Source organism: Hetaerina americana, unplaced genomic scaffold (assembly GCF_022747635.1).
Source record: "Hetaerina americana unplaced genomic scaffold, ioHetAmer1.1.p SCAF_5, whole genome shotgun sequence".
NCBI classification, from domain to species: Eukaryota; Metazoa; Arthropoda; class Insecta; order Odonata; family Calopterygidae; genus Hetaerina; species Hetaerina americana.
The window spans coordinates 49,098,561-49,114,373 of record NW_027287095.1 but is presented as its reverse complement, the minus strand read 5'-3'; the positions used below and the strand labels follow the sequence as shown (position 1 = coordinate 49,114,373).

The 15,813-nt window shown below is 37.8% G+C and overlaps 1 protein-coding gene across 3 annotated transcripts in view; it reads left to right on the top strand.

Moving 5' to 3' along the window:
- The window catches only part of LOC139694334 (uncharacterized protein ZK1073.1), a 382,170-nt gene that overhangs the window by 308,576 nt on the left and 57,781 nt on the right, over positions 1–15,813 (top strand). For all 3 annotated transcript variants that reach the window (XM_071592833.1, XM_071592834.1, XM_071592835.1), the window contains exon 2: positions 10,432–10,482. In XM_071592833.1, coding sequence (XP_071448934.1) covers positions 10,432–10,482 — 51 coding nt within the window. The remainder of the gene's footprint in view (positions 1–10,431; positions 10,483–15,813) is intronic.

The window sequence follows — 15,813 nt, the reverse complement described above, 5'->3', positions numbered from 1 at the left end:
GCTACACCTGGACTCTACCCCGCGAAACATCTTGTTTAATATGTGTAGTCATATTTCTTATTTTATTATATTTTTTTTCGATTCATTCGATATTGTGAATGGTTAAATTTATTTTTATCCCAGAACGTCATTTTTAAGTAATTGATGTAGTTAATACAGCAGTTTAAAAAATAATTACGATGTTAACTGTTTCCTGGAGCCTTTTATTCCCACATAATATAGTCTTTCTGCCTTAGATTTTTTTGTTTTTCTCTCCCACAAACTGGCACTTCCCATCCTTTACTTCCTCCTTTTCGCCTGCCTGCACCACATTTTCTCGCATACCAGCCCATAATTTACGACTCTCGCACCATAATATGAAATAAAAACTCTCCTCCCATCCAATGGCATGTTTGCCGTCAGTTCTACGGGAAACGTAATTTTTCGGCGGTATTTCCCTTCTGTATTTTCTTCACAGCTTCTCTTTATTATTGCCCTCGCTCGACCGGCGCGCGTTGATTCTGATTCTCCCCCCTTTCCTCTCGTTATTGTCTCTCTCCCTCCCTGTCTCTTTCTCTTTTTCAGCTCGCATTTTACTCCCTCGACTCAGCTCGCTACGTTCACCGCACGCTCCATCTACCTCCGAGTTTTCGAATGTGTACCCGAAAGCTCCCATCCTTTCCCTCGCTTGAATCCAGAACGGAACAATGGGAACGCTTGCGGGATAACGAGCTCAGCAAAGCCAGACAAGTTAGCCACTGTCGTCGTACTTGTTCGACTTCACCAGATCGATAATGTCTCGGAGTATGGCGGTCGGTGGCTTTCCCCTGTGCGTGTTGAAAGGGGTTTGGAAGGAGCCGAAGAAGCAGAGAGAGAGAGAGGGATAAAGAGAAAAGTTTGAAGTAAGGAAGAAGAGTGAAAAGGAGGGAGAGAAAGTGGATGATAGAGAAATAAAGCGGGAGAAAATATGGAGGAATAGAAAAGAGGATAAGAAAAGAATAGGAAAAGAAGGTTGAAAGGAAAGAGGGAGAAATTGAAGAGAGAGGGAAAGGAGAAAGTGAAAGGAGGGAAAGGAGGAGACAGTAAGGGGATGGAAATAAATAAAGGAGAAGTAAAAGGCAAGCGGGAAGAGCAGTGGGGACGAAGCGTGAGTACACGAGTGCTTGCGTGTGGGTGTGGACACACGGAAAGGGGTGAAGGAGGAAGGGAGGGGGTTGTCCCTCGGTTCGCTTGCACGTGCGTGCGCGTGTTTACGTACGCCCGCGCCCACGTCGACGAGTGATCGGCCAGCCTTTCGGGAGGGACCCGCTCACCTTCCATTCCGGCACTCCCATTTTCCCACGACCCGAGTCACATGCTCCTGCCAGCTCCCTTCCGGAATAATTCATTGGGTCGACGATAAGTTTCGGCTTGGAATATTTACTGGGTTCACCCGTCGAAGGAATTGGGGAAGGAATCAGTATCTCTTCATTGGCGTGGTCAATGGAAGGGCATCTCCTAGCTTCTCTTACGTGAAAGTTAAACTGGCGACTAAGTGAAGTGTTGGCCAATGAAACGGTGATACTGTCAGTTTTTTGAAGATAAATACCCATTGTATGACATTAATGAGAAAAATAAGGATAATGATCATGTGCAAACCCAGGGCAGATTAACGTTGGCTCATCGATATTGCGTTACGTAATCAATTTTTTAGACTCAGACATGATGTTGCATAAGGCAAACATGATAGATTCTCAGAAAATTCTAGAAACTTTGTTTTAGGTCAGTCTGGGCAATGGTTCTCTGGAAGGAGATTAAGCTTCCCGCAAAGCTTTCAGTATTCTTGTGGTCTGACTGTCTTTCCTGAATGAGTCTCCTTTCAACGTAAGGAAACACTAAAAGTTGGTCTGCCTCAGTCCCTATGGTTGCCTCTGCCAAAGAATTGATTTTCTTGTAAGCAAGTACGGGGCGCGTGCTTGGGTGTGTCTCCATCGCTTAGTGTGAACCCTCCTCTGGTCTGGATTTTTTTATTATTTGATTGATTAATACGGATTCACATATTATTTTTATATGAAAATCAACTTACATACATGTATCACAATATTTCATTGTAATTAATAATGTCCTGCCATATTTTATACAAGATCAATTGAGTAAGATGCAGGAATTCCTACCTACAAACTCCTCCATTAAAGATCCAGTATTATAAAATTAGCCAATTCTTCATGTTTCTCTTGAAGTAATTTATCGCTTATTTGCATATAATATGTCTTGGAAAAATATTCAATACATTCCAATACTGTTACTCCTGGTGACGTGAAATAATTTCATAATCCTTAAGTACGTAAACTTATTTCAGTTCATTGACTTGCTTTGATAATATCCTAAAATTGCGTTTTATAATCGCCCATTTAAACCTATCAAATGCATATTTATGACATTCGAATATTGTGGCAAATGGAAGTGGTTCTACATGTGTTATTTCACTTCCTTCGGTATTTAAACTCTCGACCTCCAAAGTCCAAAAAGTCAGTGGCAGCACCTGAAAGTACATGTTTTTGAGTTTTTAATGTTGTTCGATTTTTTCCCTCTCTTTCCAGGCACTTAAAAAATATATTCTCCTCTCATCTCTGGGAAACTAATGAACACCTCGATCAGATTATTTGACTCTATTTAAAGAAGGGTATCGACCTGTTGTGGTTTAATAGAAGGGGTTGGACTGAATAATGTTAAGAGATCGGTGGTCGTTTCATTGTCTGCGGGCACGATTATTTTTCTAGATGATTATGATTCCGATTTCACAATTGGTTGCCTTGTCATGCAACTAACGAACCATAAAAGCGAACGGAAAAAATTAATATCCCGTTTTGTTGATGCCATGCCATTTTAGGGTTCTTATGGCGGGTTAAATGAGATGCCTAACACGATATTATACCAGTTTTTTCTATATCGTACATACCTGCTGTAAGAAAATTCTTAACAGGGTTAATTATTTCGACAGGAAATCAACTTTTAATTGTTCTTTTGATTTTTGAAATTTAATTTTGACAAACGGTTGGTCTCTTACGTCTCGTTTTGGCATAATCTATTTTCTGCATTTCAGAAAATCAATGTTCTACATAATCACTAAAGTTAGTTTCTTATCAATTGAAATAAAAAACAGGTATCATGAGCACGTTTTTTACTTTTTGACAGAATGACCTTCCATACCTTAAAACATATGTATTTTTGTGGCCCTAGAACCTAACCTAGGAGGATCAAGATGGTGTGGGGGCTAACGTACTGGCTTCCCATCCAGAGGGCCCGGGTTCAAATCCCGGCGGTGTTGAATATTTTTCCGATATTTTAGGTATCTTGATCCCTACTTGAAGTGCTTTGTGGAGGGCACTTTGAGTGAGTACGCCGTCCGTCGGATGGGACATTAAGTTGCGGACCCCTTGGCGCCTTTCGTAAAGAGTAGGCTAATGCCGACGCCGGGGTCCTCTCCACCCTTTGTGCTTTCCTATCCCTCCCCTATGGCGCAAATTACCTCAGCTGTCGGCCACCTCTCCTAAATACTACTGCTACCTAATTTAGGTTATTTACGAAAGAAGAGAAGTTTTTCAAAAATTTGGCTAACCATCGTGTTTCATAAGAAATTGATCACTAATTTTTTACTTTTCCTATAATAAGTCACAATATGAATCATTTTTCAGGCCATCCTTCGGATTTAATAAAAATTAAATTCCACGGCTACAGCTAAAAATTTCAATTTAACCTTTTTGAGAAGCCTGAAATGAAGAAAATTAATGGACCTGAAGTGAGAATCAACCTTTATTATAAGTTTTCATCTCCGAAAACTTTTTAGTAGGACGCTCTCTCGAAATCTTTTCCCAGGCCTCTAAAACTCATTTCTAGAACTCGATAGAAAGTTTTGCTTCTTTCAACTGATAGTATTAGCAGTTAGGGCAGTACGGTTGTGTTGGATTAATAGTGATACAACTATGTGGGAGCTGGATGAGGATCCATGACGTGAATCGGAGAGATTCGTTGAAAGGTGGAGAGAGAAAAGGTAATACATACAGTACTAGATATCCGAAGAGTGGTCGTGCTCAGGATAATAGAGGAAGAGAGTAATTACTCGGTAGAATTTTGAAACTCTCAGAGGTTAAAACTAATGAGCTCTTTGTGTTACGGTGGAATTCCTTTCTCATTGCTTGGCTTCCGATCACCCCCGCTCATCTTTCATCCGCTGTGTTTACGAGACGTGCCCCTCCACTCCCAATTGATAACATGGACCCCTAGAGAAGGGGTGAGTCATGAACGGCTTGGGGCGGATGGAAAGCAATTATACGAGTACGTACACCATCAGAGAATCTTTCTTCTACTTGTCTCAACACACAAGAGAGAACTTAGCGGTAAATTATGTTTAAGGAGTGTGCGATAAGCAAGATAAATATTTTTTCACAAATCAGGTACTTTTCTGCGTACGTTGGTGCCGAATGTTTATAAAATCAAATGATTCAGCGATCTATTGACTTTTATTGTTTTAATTTACTGAATTATTTATTATTATCACCTGCATGCTTCCTTATTTACTAGTATTGGAGTATATCGCTTCGCCATGATTGAGGAAACATCGCATCAAAGATAATGTTCACCACCATCCTGCCTTTCATCCAAGTAAGCGTTGTTTGCGTAACTTTGTTATGTTTTAACACAGTTGCTCTAGTCACTAATCCTATGTTATTAATTTATATAAAAAATAAATTTTGCAACAAAATCATCAACTGTGAACTTATTTTAATTCCGGATTACGTATTTAAGAAGTGCTGTATTAGCCATGTTATAGAATAGTTCAACTTTTAATGTGCTGAGCGAGAAGCTTAATCCCAGCTTTAACTTTCAACACGTCTTGTAAACTTCGAGCTTAGAGAAACGCTCTAAGCCGATTAAACTTATGATGCTAGAATGCCACTGATTTCACCGGAGTGCTTACGATTCCCAGCCACGCTGTGCGCATTCATTCCTGTTGGCGAGCCGTTCGCGTTTTACAAGTTTTAAGATTGGCTATCGAGACTGCGAAGTTTCTTTATCAGAATATCTTTGACTTGAGGGTTTTCGACTGTATTTATTTGGCTTATCTGGGCTATAATTATAAATGAAATGGCTTTATCTCGCCTGTTGAAATATTTTATCCTACAAAAGATAAAGTTCTTGAATATCCGCTAAAAGTTGATGCAAATTTAATTTCTCTCCCATGCTATGTTCCAAATGCATAATCAAAAATGCAAATTTAAGTTCTCTCCCATATTCTATCCCATGTAATTTGAATGCAATGTTAATATCTAAGGAAATTATTTTAATGCGTATTAAAATCATAGCTGCATTGTTTTATCAAAGTTCATGAGCTGTGAATGTACATTGGTGCAGTGTTGAATGTCTATGAGCCCATATTCACATGACGTGCTTGAATGTTTGGGCAACTACACGGGGACCACGGCCATTGGAAATCTGATGTCCTTATACACAAGGAACCCCTATTACTAATCTTTGATTATCTGTTCTCTTGGCAAGATTTAAATTTTAATGGGAAAAATTGAAAATGAAACTTATTTTACAACTAATTTATTTTGGGACCAATCATTGGCTGGCATAGTTAGACGGCTTTCGCGGGCACAAATATGGTGTCATAGACTCGCATAATAGAAATTGACCCAAACGCATGTTATTTAGACTCCGTCACATATACCGAACATCATTTGTGCGCTTGAAATCCGAGCGTTGGGGTCTCAGCTACTTCCTCTCGGTCCCTGTGGTCGCCCAAAAGTTTCTGTTACCCAGAAATGTAAACAAGAGATACTGATTGGGATGCCTGGGGGTATCAACCGGAACTGAACCAGTAATTCTCCGGGTCGTTTTAGAACGCTCCTCTCACTGGTCTACCACTTCACCTTTATGGATATAAAATAAGAGGAAAAAGTTATTTGTTCCTATTTCGTTTTAGATGCCAGTTTCAGTTAATCAAAAAAAGATCGTACAGAATAAATTCTTCGACATTAATGAAATGCAGAGTTAATGATGGCATGAAACGGAGGGTGAATGAAGTTTTGTCGAGTGAGGGGAAAATTTAATTTGATGCGACGACTGAGGAGCAGAGATAGCCGAGAAGAAAGGGATCGAGAATACAAAGGTGGTGGGGATTTTCGAGACAAATTGGCAAGGGAGCAGTAGTGGTAGCCTCTCTCCTTTCTGTCGTATAGTGAATTAGTCCTTGGTGTTTGAGTAAAAACTCAAGTGAAAGAATACCACCGTAGTAAAGGTACAATAGAGTAGGGAATCGTGGGAGTACATTATCTCAGGATTATGTAATGACCTATTGAAATAGGAGAATGGAGGTAAATGTTGTTCTTCTTGGAGAAGAGAAATGCTTAGACCTTTATCAGTCCTATTATGTTGTTTGTTTTGTATCGTTTCGGTTAGTACGTTGATTAGAGTTTTTGATTCATCCTAAATTTGCGAGTTTGGACCCCGCTACCGCAATTGTTTTGTCTGCAGTATTTTAAGTTTTTTTATTAATGAATTGCATTGCATATTTAATTATTCAACTTCAAATATCTGCCAACTATTAATAATCATTTTATTCACCGAGCTAAAACAGTAAGATCCCTTAGAAAATTATATTTTCTAGATTACATATTGGTCGTAAGGACAGCAGAAATAGCTCCTGTCCTTATAATAACATCAGGAAAGCGTTCATGTGAATATAATTTCGGATTTAATTTATTTTTTTTCTTCAAGTTTTTAGTGTTATATGAAATTCTGTGAAATTTATCTTACTTTGCCGAAACTCTCCTTTTATGAAAAAGTAATAAATTCAAACTCTAAAATTCATAAATTTTCATCCCGACCAGCGAATGCAAGTCTTACTTATGATATCGCCGAACTCATTGAGGCGCTCATTTCTCTGTGTTGGCGTAATTTACTTATGACTGCTCTAGGTACACGTAGTCATCTGGTTTTGTCAGAATATTTAAAAATTGTCTAATTTTACCGTCCATCGATACCGCTAAAACAGTTTTTTTTTGGCAACGCAAAATAAGAGCCGTCACATTTTCATCAGTAAGGAGATTCCTCAAAATGAGTGAATTGGTTATCTCGTAATGCTGATAATCAGTGCGTAATTAAGGCATAATATCTTGGAAAAAGTTATGCTACAGAAACAACTGTCATCATCTGGCACACTTGACTGAGTATTAGGGAAAAAAAGAGTGAGTCTACCCAGCGTTATCCAAAATAATCAATTCTTTGTCATGCTGAACAGATGTGAATGTGAGATGAGAGGTTCCAATCCCAAAACCTGCCACGCGAGAGTGAGAGGGGAAGAGAAGAGAATGGGTGATGAGGAGGGAGTTGCTGAGGAAGGTGTGAGGATAGGACGGGGTGGAAGGTTTGGAAGCGGTTATCTGGAAAATTGGTTGACAAATGGGAATTGGGAGTGTCGGTGAAGGGAAGAAAGGAGTGGTAGGATTTTGCCAGGGAAGGAGAGGCGAGAACGAGAGAGAGAGTGAATGAGAGAACGGAGGTGGGAAAAGGGATTTATCTGAGTGCAGACGGCACGAAAATCGCCCCTGGATTTATGCTCAGCATTAAATGCGGCAAGGTAAAGGATACTTTCTGTTTCAGAGTTTAATTCTTCTAAATTAAGGTCCAACGCCTACGTGCACAGACCAGCCGTAAACAAAATAGTTATGAAAATTTATAGAAGTTATTTTAATTATATCGCTCCATCCCAAAATTGATTGTTCCAAGCATGAAATAAAGGATATAAGGGGGCAGTAAACAAAAATCGCGTTTAAGTAGTCAATTTGCGAAGAATATGTAATCTAATTTTAGGGCAATGATATTTCACTATATCACTGAGTAATATAGTCTACCATTATGGAGCTAATGGAAAAATAATGTGAGTGAGAGAACATAACACCTTATCTTTTTCAAGCAATTACAATAGCTATTCAGTAAATCAAATCATTGATATCCCACCATTTTGCATTATATAACCGTTTTGTGATCATGCAATGGGTTTCTTGCAGAGCTGCCTCAGTGTTGCGCTAAAAAAACTGTATCAAATCTCCTAATTACTTGTGATTTTGAGAAGTTCGCAAATGCATCCGTGCAAAGTGATATTTTCTTAATGATGCACAGCACTCCTCCTTTACACAATGAGTAATAACTATACTAGCGCAACTTTTTATGCTTCAGTGGGAAGCCAATCACATCGCAGTGTTACTAATGATGTCACAACTGTGTGGAAAAGCCAAATACTAAAAAGAAATTTTTAAAGGATTAACATTAGTAAGCGTAAGTAACATTAAGTTTCACTTCGCAATGTTACTTGCGCTTATTTAACCAGAATAGTGAAATAATTGTTGGGTTGCAGATTGTAGTGAGATAAATACGTAGATTCCAAAGAAACTGCGGGAGATGCCGCAACAGTAACTTTTTAACGGAGTCATCCGCTAATGTGCATTTTAATGCAACAATTTCAGAGCGTAAAAATCATTCGCCTTGACTGGGACTCGAACCCAGATCCCTCAATATCCGGTCGAGTGCTTTAGCCACTTAAGCTACCGAGGCGTCCGCTTAAACTTTGAAATTTTGGGGCTTTTAAAGGAACTAGATGTTATGACGAAATACCGTACATACAATGTCACATGCATTCGTAGTCGTGCGCGAGGCGCCACTGTCCACGAGGTTAAAAGCCAATTTTAAACACGTATGGTGTTTTCCCTTTGACAAATTCCAAAGAAACTGCGGGAGATGCCGCAACAGTAACTTTTTAACGGAGTCATCCGCTAATGTGCATTTTAATGCAACAATTTCAGAGCGTTTCTTTGGAATTTGTCAAAGCCGCAGTTTCTTTGGAATTTGTCAAAGGGAAAACACCATACGTGTTTAAAGTTGGCTTTTAACCTCGTGGACAGTGGCGCCTCGCGCACGACTACGAATGCATGTGACATTGTATGTACGGTATTTCGTCATAACATCTAGTTCCTTTAAAAGCCCCAAAATTTCAGAGTTTAAGCGGACGCCTCGGTAGCTTAAGTGGCTAAAGCACTCGACCGGATATTGAGGGATCTGGGTTCGAGTCCCAGTCAAGGCGAATGATTTTTACGCTCTGAAATTGTTGCATTAAAATGCACATTAGCGGATGACTCCGTTAAAAAGTTACTGTTGCGGCATCTCCCGCAGTTTCTTTGGAATTTGTCAAAGGGAAAACACCATACGTGTTTAAAGTTGGCTTTTAACCTCGTGGACAGTGGCGCCTCGCGCACGACTACGAATGCATGTGACATTGTATGTACGGTATTTCGTCATAACATCTAGTTCCTTTAAAAGCCCCAAAAATTTCAGAGTTTAAGAGGACGCCTCGGTAGCTTAAGTGGCTAAAGCACTCGACCGGATATTGAGGGATCTGGGTTCGAGTCCCAGTCAAGGCGAATGATTTTTACGCTCTGAAATTGTTGCATTAAAATACGTAGATGTTTAATAGTAAAATCGAAGTGTGATACTGCCATGGCGCTGATGCTGGACAAACAGTTCTCTTATAAAAATGCACGCCATCTCGTTTTGTTGTAGGCTGTCGGTACATATATCCAAGGTTTAACTCTGAAAATTACTTTGGTGAAACTTTTCTTCCGTAAATATGAACATAACTTCCATTTAATAGAGAATGCTAACATCTTGTGGATATTTTTATTGTGGACATTTTTAAAGTGATTTTTGAGCTGAAAACGTGATCTCAACTTTCTTAAGTTTTCCTTGGAGCTCTGGTTTGAAGACTTGTTTACTTGGCAAAGCTATTTTAGTGACCGTGTGGCTCGTTTGGTTTTATTTCGTAAGCACAGCTGCTGGTCTTTCCCAGTCTGCCTGCGGCTGCTGAAGACGAGAGTAGTTCCGTGTCCATTAACCGTGATGGGATCCGTTGGCTTTGAAACGATAATCATTAATGATTGAAGAAGAGTTGATTGAAGAGAAACGAATGCCGTGCATCCCTAAAGAACTTGAATCCTACGTCGTCGAGAGATGAAAATTCACACCCTAATGTTATCAAATTCCTTTGTTAACGATCATATCAACCATAATGACTTGCTTCTTTTTCAACTGGAGACATAAATCTCACCTGAGCAGTTTCCAATACTGTTTCGTCACACAAGCGTATGTAGGAAGTTTCTACCCAAACCATCCTACTGCTTGACTGTTTCTGGGCATTGAATTTTGAATTTGACAAAAATTGACATTGAATTGAACAAAACGTTTGTTCTATTCAAATTATCCAAATGGGCCATTTATTTAGAGTATAATATCTGGAAATTTTATGGTAACTGTGTAGCATTTTTCCTTTTTATTTCCAATAATAATCCTGACTAGTATAGTTCATTTTTAATAAGAATCATTATCAGGTTACTGATTTCTGATTTCTTCTTTTTGCAGAAACACATTGTGCCGACGGACAAAAGCGGTCAGCTGTGCGTTTACGTACAGGTAAGTGTGAATCATTTGGTGATAATTATATTACTAAGGGCAATCCCGCCCATATACGACTTTAATTCTTAAAAAATAGTTATCCCTTAGGTTAATCGTTAAGTCATTATATGAGGGAAAAGTGATAAATTAAGGTTTTCTGGGAGCAGGAGAAACATTTTATGGCTACAGATTTGCTTTGACTATAATTCTGTAGACACGAAATTTACGCTTGATGTAATTTGTATTTTTGTATGAGATTATAAAATTTACTTACAAGTCATTAGTGCCCTGCTATTCAACCACAAATGTTGCACTGAGTACTCCTGCATAGGTTAGATTAGTAGGAAATTGCAAATCAACTCATTTCAGGCATAGTGAAACAGATTTTTAAAACATAACTTTTATCACTGCAGGGAACATTTATTTTGCTGGCGCCTATACGCGGTAATAACTTGATTTGATTCCTCTCCACTGTTTTAGGACATTATATTTTGGATAAATCAAACGGACGTAGTTTTTGTCGAATTTATGCATATCGCGATTCAAGATTCTAATATACTTCATTAGAATAAAACCCACCTAAAAATTGCAACGATAAAACAAAGAATGAATAAAAGGCAACTTCTGAATTTTAAACAATATTTTAATGGATACCTTGGTAATTTTTACTATTCAGATTACACTCTACCATGTAATACGTTCTAAACGCGTCATTAATGGAAGTTTTAATACGAGGGTCATCCGGAAAGTAGTACCCGTTCGTGAAATAAAGACACAAAAGTAAATATTAACAAACATAAAAAATTTTATTTGAAAGAGGATACTTTAAACTACTTCTCAACATAATCTCCAAGCAAATTAAGGCATTTGTCATAACGTGTGACAAGTTTCTGTATTCCTGCTGCATAGTCCTTCGCCGCCAGCTCATTGAGATACGCGAGGGACCCATCTTGCACAAATTTTTGCATAATGCAGATGGTGTTTAACAATTTCATGAACAATTGTTCGAGAAACATTGGGAAAATGCTCACAGATGTCATCAATTGTGACGCGCCGATCGTTCCTCACGAATTCGTCAACTGAGCTCACCAGTTGGTCTGTAATGACAGACGGTCTCTCCGAACGCTCATCGTCGTGTGTGTTCCCCCTCCCCATGTTGAAGTTGCGACACCACCGCCGAACAGACGACTCGTCCATTACATTGTCTCCATACACCTCCTTTAATTGGCGATGAATATCACATGGGCGAACGTTTCTTGCATTGAGGAATTTAATCACTGCCCTCACTTCACAACTGGCGGCGTTCTCAATTTTTTTAAACATTGTAAACAATCACAGAAACAACACAGGCAATGCTAGCGTCACGCAACTTGGCTCAGAGAAGGCAGACAAGCCACTGAAGCTATCTGACCTCGTCCAGCGGCTACTCGCGTCGTCAGCACTTCATGCGGCACGAACGGGTACTACTTTCCGGATGACCCTCGTATATCGTGAGAAAATAATAAAAATAAATACTAAATAAAATCGTGTGAATCCTTTTTATAGAATAATAATATCAAGGGAGTAAAGAGCGGTAATGGAGGTGAGAGAGGATGGTTTCCTTGATTACTTGCACATTATCTGGATGGTTCAGTGGGTGAAAAAAAGATAGATTGTATTTGCTATTCGAGGGTTTCGGATAATTTTATTCGGTGGCACAAGGTTATAGCGGTGTATTTAAACAAGCAAACGAATCCCGAACTTTGCATAAATGGGTTTTTTTTATTGGGCCTTTTTTTCTGTTTGCCAACATGAAACGTGTTCGTGCGTTAATTATTGGTGTTTTCGACACACTCCCAATGTAAAAAAGGCGGATTTAACAAGTATCCATAACGGTAACAACAAAAGACAATGAATACATTTAACGGCAGTTTATTCCGATTTAATAATTCGTCACCTAGCTGGAATTATCTTGCAATTTTAACGAATCCCTTTATTGGGGTTACTTTCATGAAAATACATTTTGCTGGCGAGTTCTAGTATTGAAAGGAAATTAAAGGTTTGATTTACAGTCTTTGAAAATAAACTGCACCTGAGCACTCCGAAGGAGTGGCGTTCGCTGCGCACTTTCATGAACTCCCTCTACACCCCTCCTATAATCTCAACTTCTTTTTTCATCCCTCTTACTGTCTCACTCTCTCTCTCTCTAAATCTTCCTTTCTTCTTCCATCCTTTCCCCTCGAGAGAGATTACTGTAACCTTTGATTTCTATGGAGCCATAAACGTTTCGTGCAGGAAAAAAGCAATAAATTCATATTTAGTCTAAGAATAGAGGATTACTGAAGCATATTTTGCATAAAATTTTGAATATATTTAGCTGTATTAAATATTAAATGCCAATTATATGCCTTTTATATTCTGATGTTTTCTTAACACAGTGGTAAGAAAAAGAATCTCAATTTATTTTTTGCATTTTATCTCCATCATTAGTATTTTGTTAAGAGTGCAGTATTACTATAATAGAGTCTCCCACGTCTAACAGTACATTTTGTAAATACCGTTGTTTTTGCACGAACAATTATCCTTAGAATAATTAGAATTTGGGAGAGGAACGAAATTGACGTTATAGAAGACGGGTGCTGTGCGTTTTTTTTTGGATGTAGATAAATGTATATATACGAGGTGTTGAGTGTTGATGTGGGAAAGTTTTGATGAATATCGCGTCAGAATCTTAATTTTCGTCTTAAATTCTGTTTTAATATATTTGTTTTCTCCATGTACAATAGCCTAAATTCTGCTGTTCATAAGAAAGAAAATGCCATAAATCGCCCAGTATTGCTCTATAATATATTCGTAAAGTAATCAAATGGCAAATAATATTTCAGTAATAGATATCTGCCTACGGTAAGCAGATAAAAAAAACCATAAACAAAGTAATCAACCCGAAGTTTAGTAGATGATGGTAGAGATCACCCAGTACTAAGCCCTATACGGCGTGTGAAAATTCACACATCAGGGTAGGGGGGCCAGTTCCTTTCCCTGCGCCGCTTATGGTTTCCCAGGAAGACCTGGTACCCGAAAAATCACTTTCAGACTTTTTAAGTCTTAAAAATTTACGTTTCTCTAATCTTTGTAAGTAAGCTTACCGTTGAGTTTTTTTATAATTAGCCACTTCTACTATTATGTAAACAATTACCATAGTTACAATGTATTACGAAAAAATCTCATTGTTTACATTAGATTTAAGTTTAGTTTTTAGATTAACAAATACTTGCAATGTAATTATTCAATTATTATTACCAAGAGAAATTTAAAACTCCCTTATGTCTTTTGGTAATCCGGGTTCAAGGTCCTAGCCTTCTTAGAAGTCGTATTAATGCATTAAGGGGACGGAACCCTCCATAAAATTGAACTCAGTTATGGACCAACTTTTCGGCCATCTGCTTTACAGATTAATAATGTTCTCTCTGTAGTTAATTTTCATAAAACACCACAAAAGTTAAGTTTAGTTGATTTTGCGACTGCGTCGGACAAATATTCAATTCAAAACAATATAGCCAGTGAAAATGCTCCCAAATGCGCGTTTATTGTAAATAAATTACGTCCATTACGTTCTTTGGAATTACTTATGATTGTGTTTTCTCTTTAACAAATTAAACTCTATGTATTCTTAGAAACAAGGAGAAAGAGAGAGAGAGAGAGAGAGAGACAGATTGTAGAGGATTTTGTAAAATGTAATTTTTGTGATCGTTTGAGAGCGCATTTTTATTACATAACCCAAATGTGTTTTCAGCACAGTTATAAAAGTGCTCCCGTGGATGTGAAATTATGCAAAAAGGTTTCTTGAAATTCACCTCTGGAATAGAATTAAATAATTTCCATTTCTTTCCATTTGTATTCTCCACACGATCCTTTCCCTCCCACTTCACAACTTTGCTTGGATTTCTGTTTTCGTCCTCCTTTTTTCGTAATTTCCTTAAGTTTCCTCCTCTTCTCTCCTTCTCTTACGCTTATTCAAAATCTACTTACATCTCTGATTTTTTTCTTGACGGAAAAGAGAAAAATAATGATGATGTGCGCCATCAAGCTGAAATCTCGAGTTAAATAAAGTAGGGATTTGCTTAAGAGGTGTAAATTTGGTAAGCTTGTGCCTCCCTCCGGCTTTTGTTATTGAACGAAATTCAAAGGAGAACTTTCCAAGTTACCATGGTAGTCACCCCTAGATAGATCTCGTGTGACTTCGAATGGGAAAAACTCAAGATGTAGCAAACATCAGAAATGTGATTTAGAGCCTTGGACGATTTATCAGTGCCCGTTAACTTTACCATCTATATTATTTCTTAAAGTAAAAGAATATGGTGTTTATACTGAATGTTAATGATAATTTTTCAATGAGAGAGGTAGAAAGCAGGCAGAGATAATAGACGGAATAATAATATCATCGGTTGACAATTCAGGTCGAAAATAATTGAAAATGTAATTACCGCAAAAGTAAGGCAGTTTCTTCAGTTCCATTTATTTCATTGAGTATTTTATAGATGATTTATAAGTATTCTACAATTTACTTTTTACAGAATCTACCAATTATTACCAGAGTTAAAACCTCGGTCTTAGTGCTAAGGGTGTCACAGTTTTTTTTTAATACCCTAAATTACGAAAACATGTCATTGAAGCGATGAAAAATCTCATGGCGTGAATAGCGAGCAGTTCTACCCGTAGGCTCAACATACCCCTTGTAATCCTTTAGATCACGCAAATCGTTCAACTTTTATCTTATACTGCAAGCAAAGTACAAACGTTAACTTTCAAAGTACAAGCGTTCAAAATATCTTTGACGCTAGTCACCTCTTGTGCATCTCGTTTCTTGAATGGAAAGATGATATATATCTTTTTTTCTCTTTCATTTGGTCTTGTATTTCGTAGCCTCCATACTCCATTTTTTGTTTTTATCATATAAATTTATCAGAGTATGAAATTTTTCAATGCCATTTCTTCTTATAAAATTCAACTCTTTAGATAGGTGCTACTTATTAGTCAGCGGCTTATTTGTTACAATCACAAACTCTTTAATTTTTCCTGAGAAAAATTATTTAAAACATCACTCAGCGTGTTGTTAATGTGTCTCTTATGGCTTTAATTTAATATTTCCTCTTCTTATTCAATTCTTTTTACTCCCTCCGAAATATTTATGTTATTTATTCCTTCAGCATATTCATATCATCATATCCCTCAGTAAATCAATTATTTTCAGGATTTTCTCGAATCTCTCTCAATTCTATTTTTCACGGATTATTTTTTCGTACTCAACGAAATTAACTTTTCTTCATACTTTCAACTGCTTATTTAATTTTCTCCGGCATTCTCTGAATT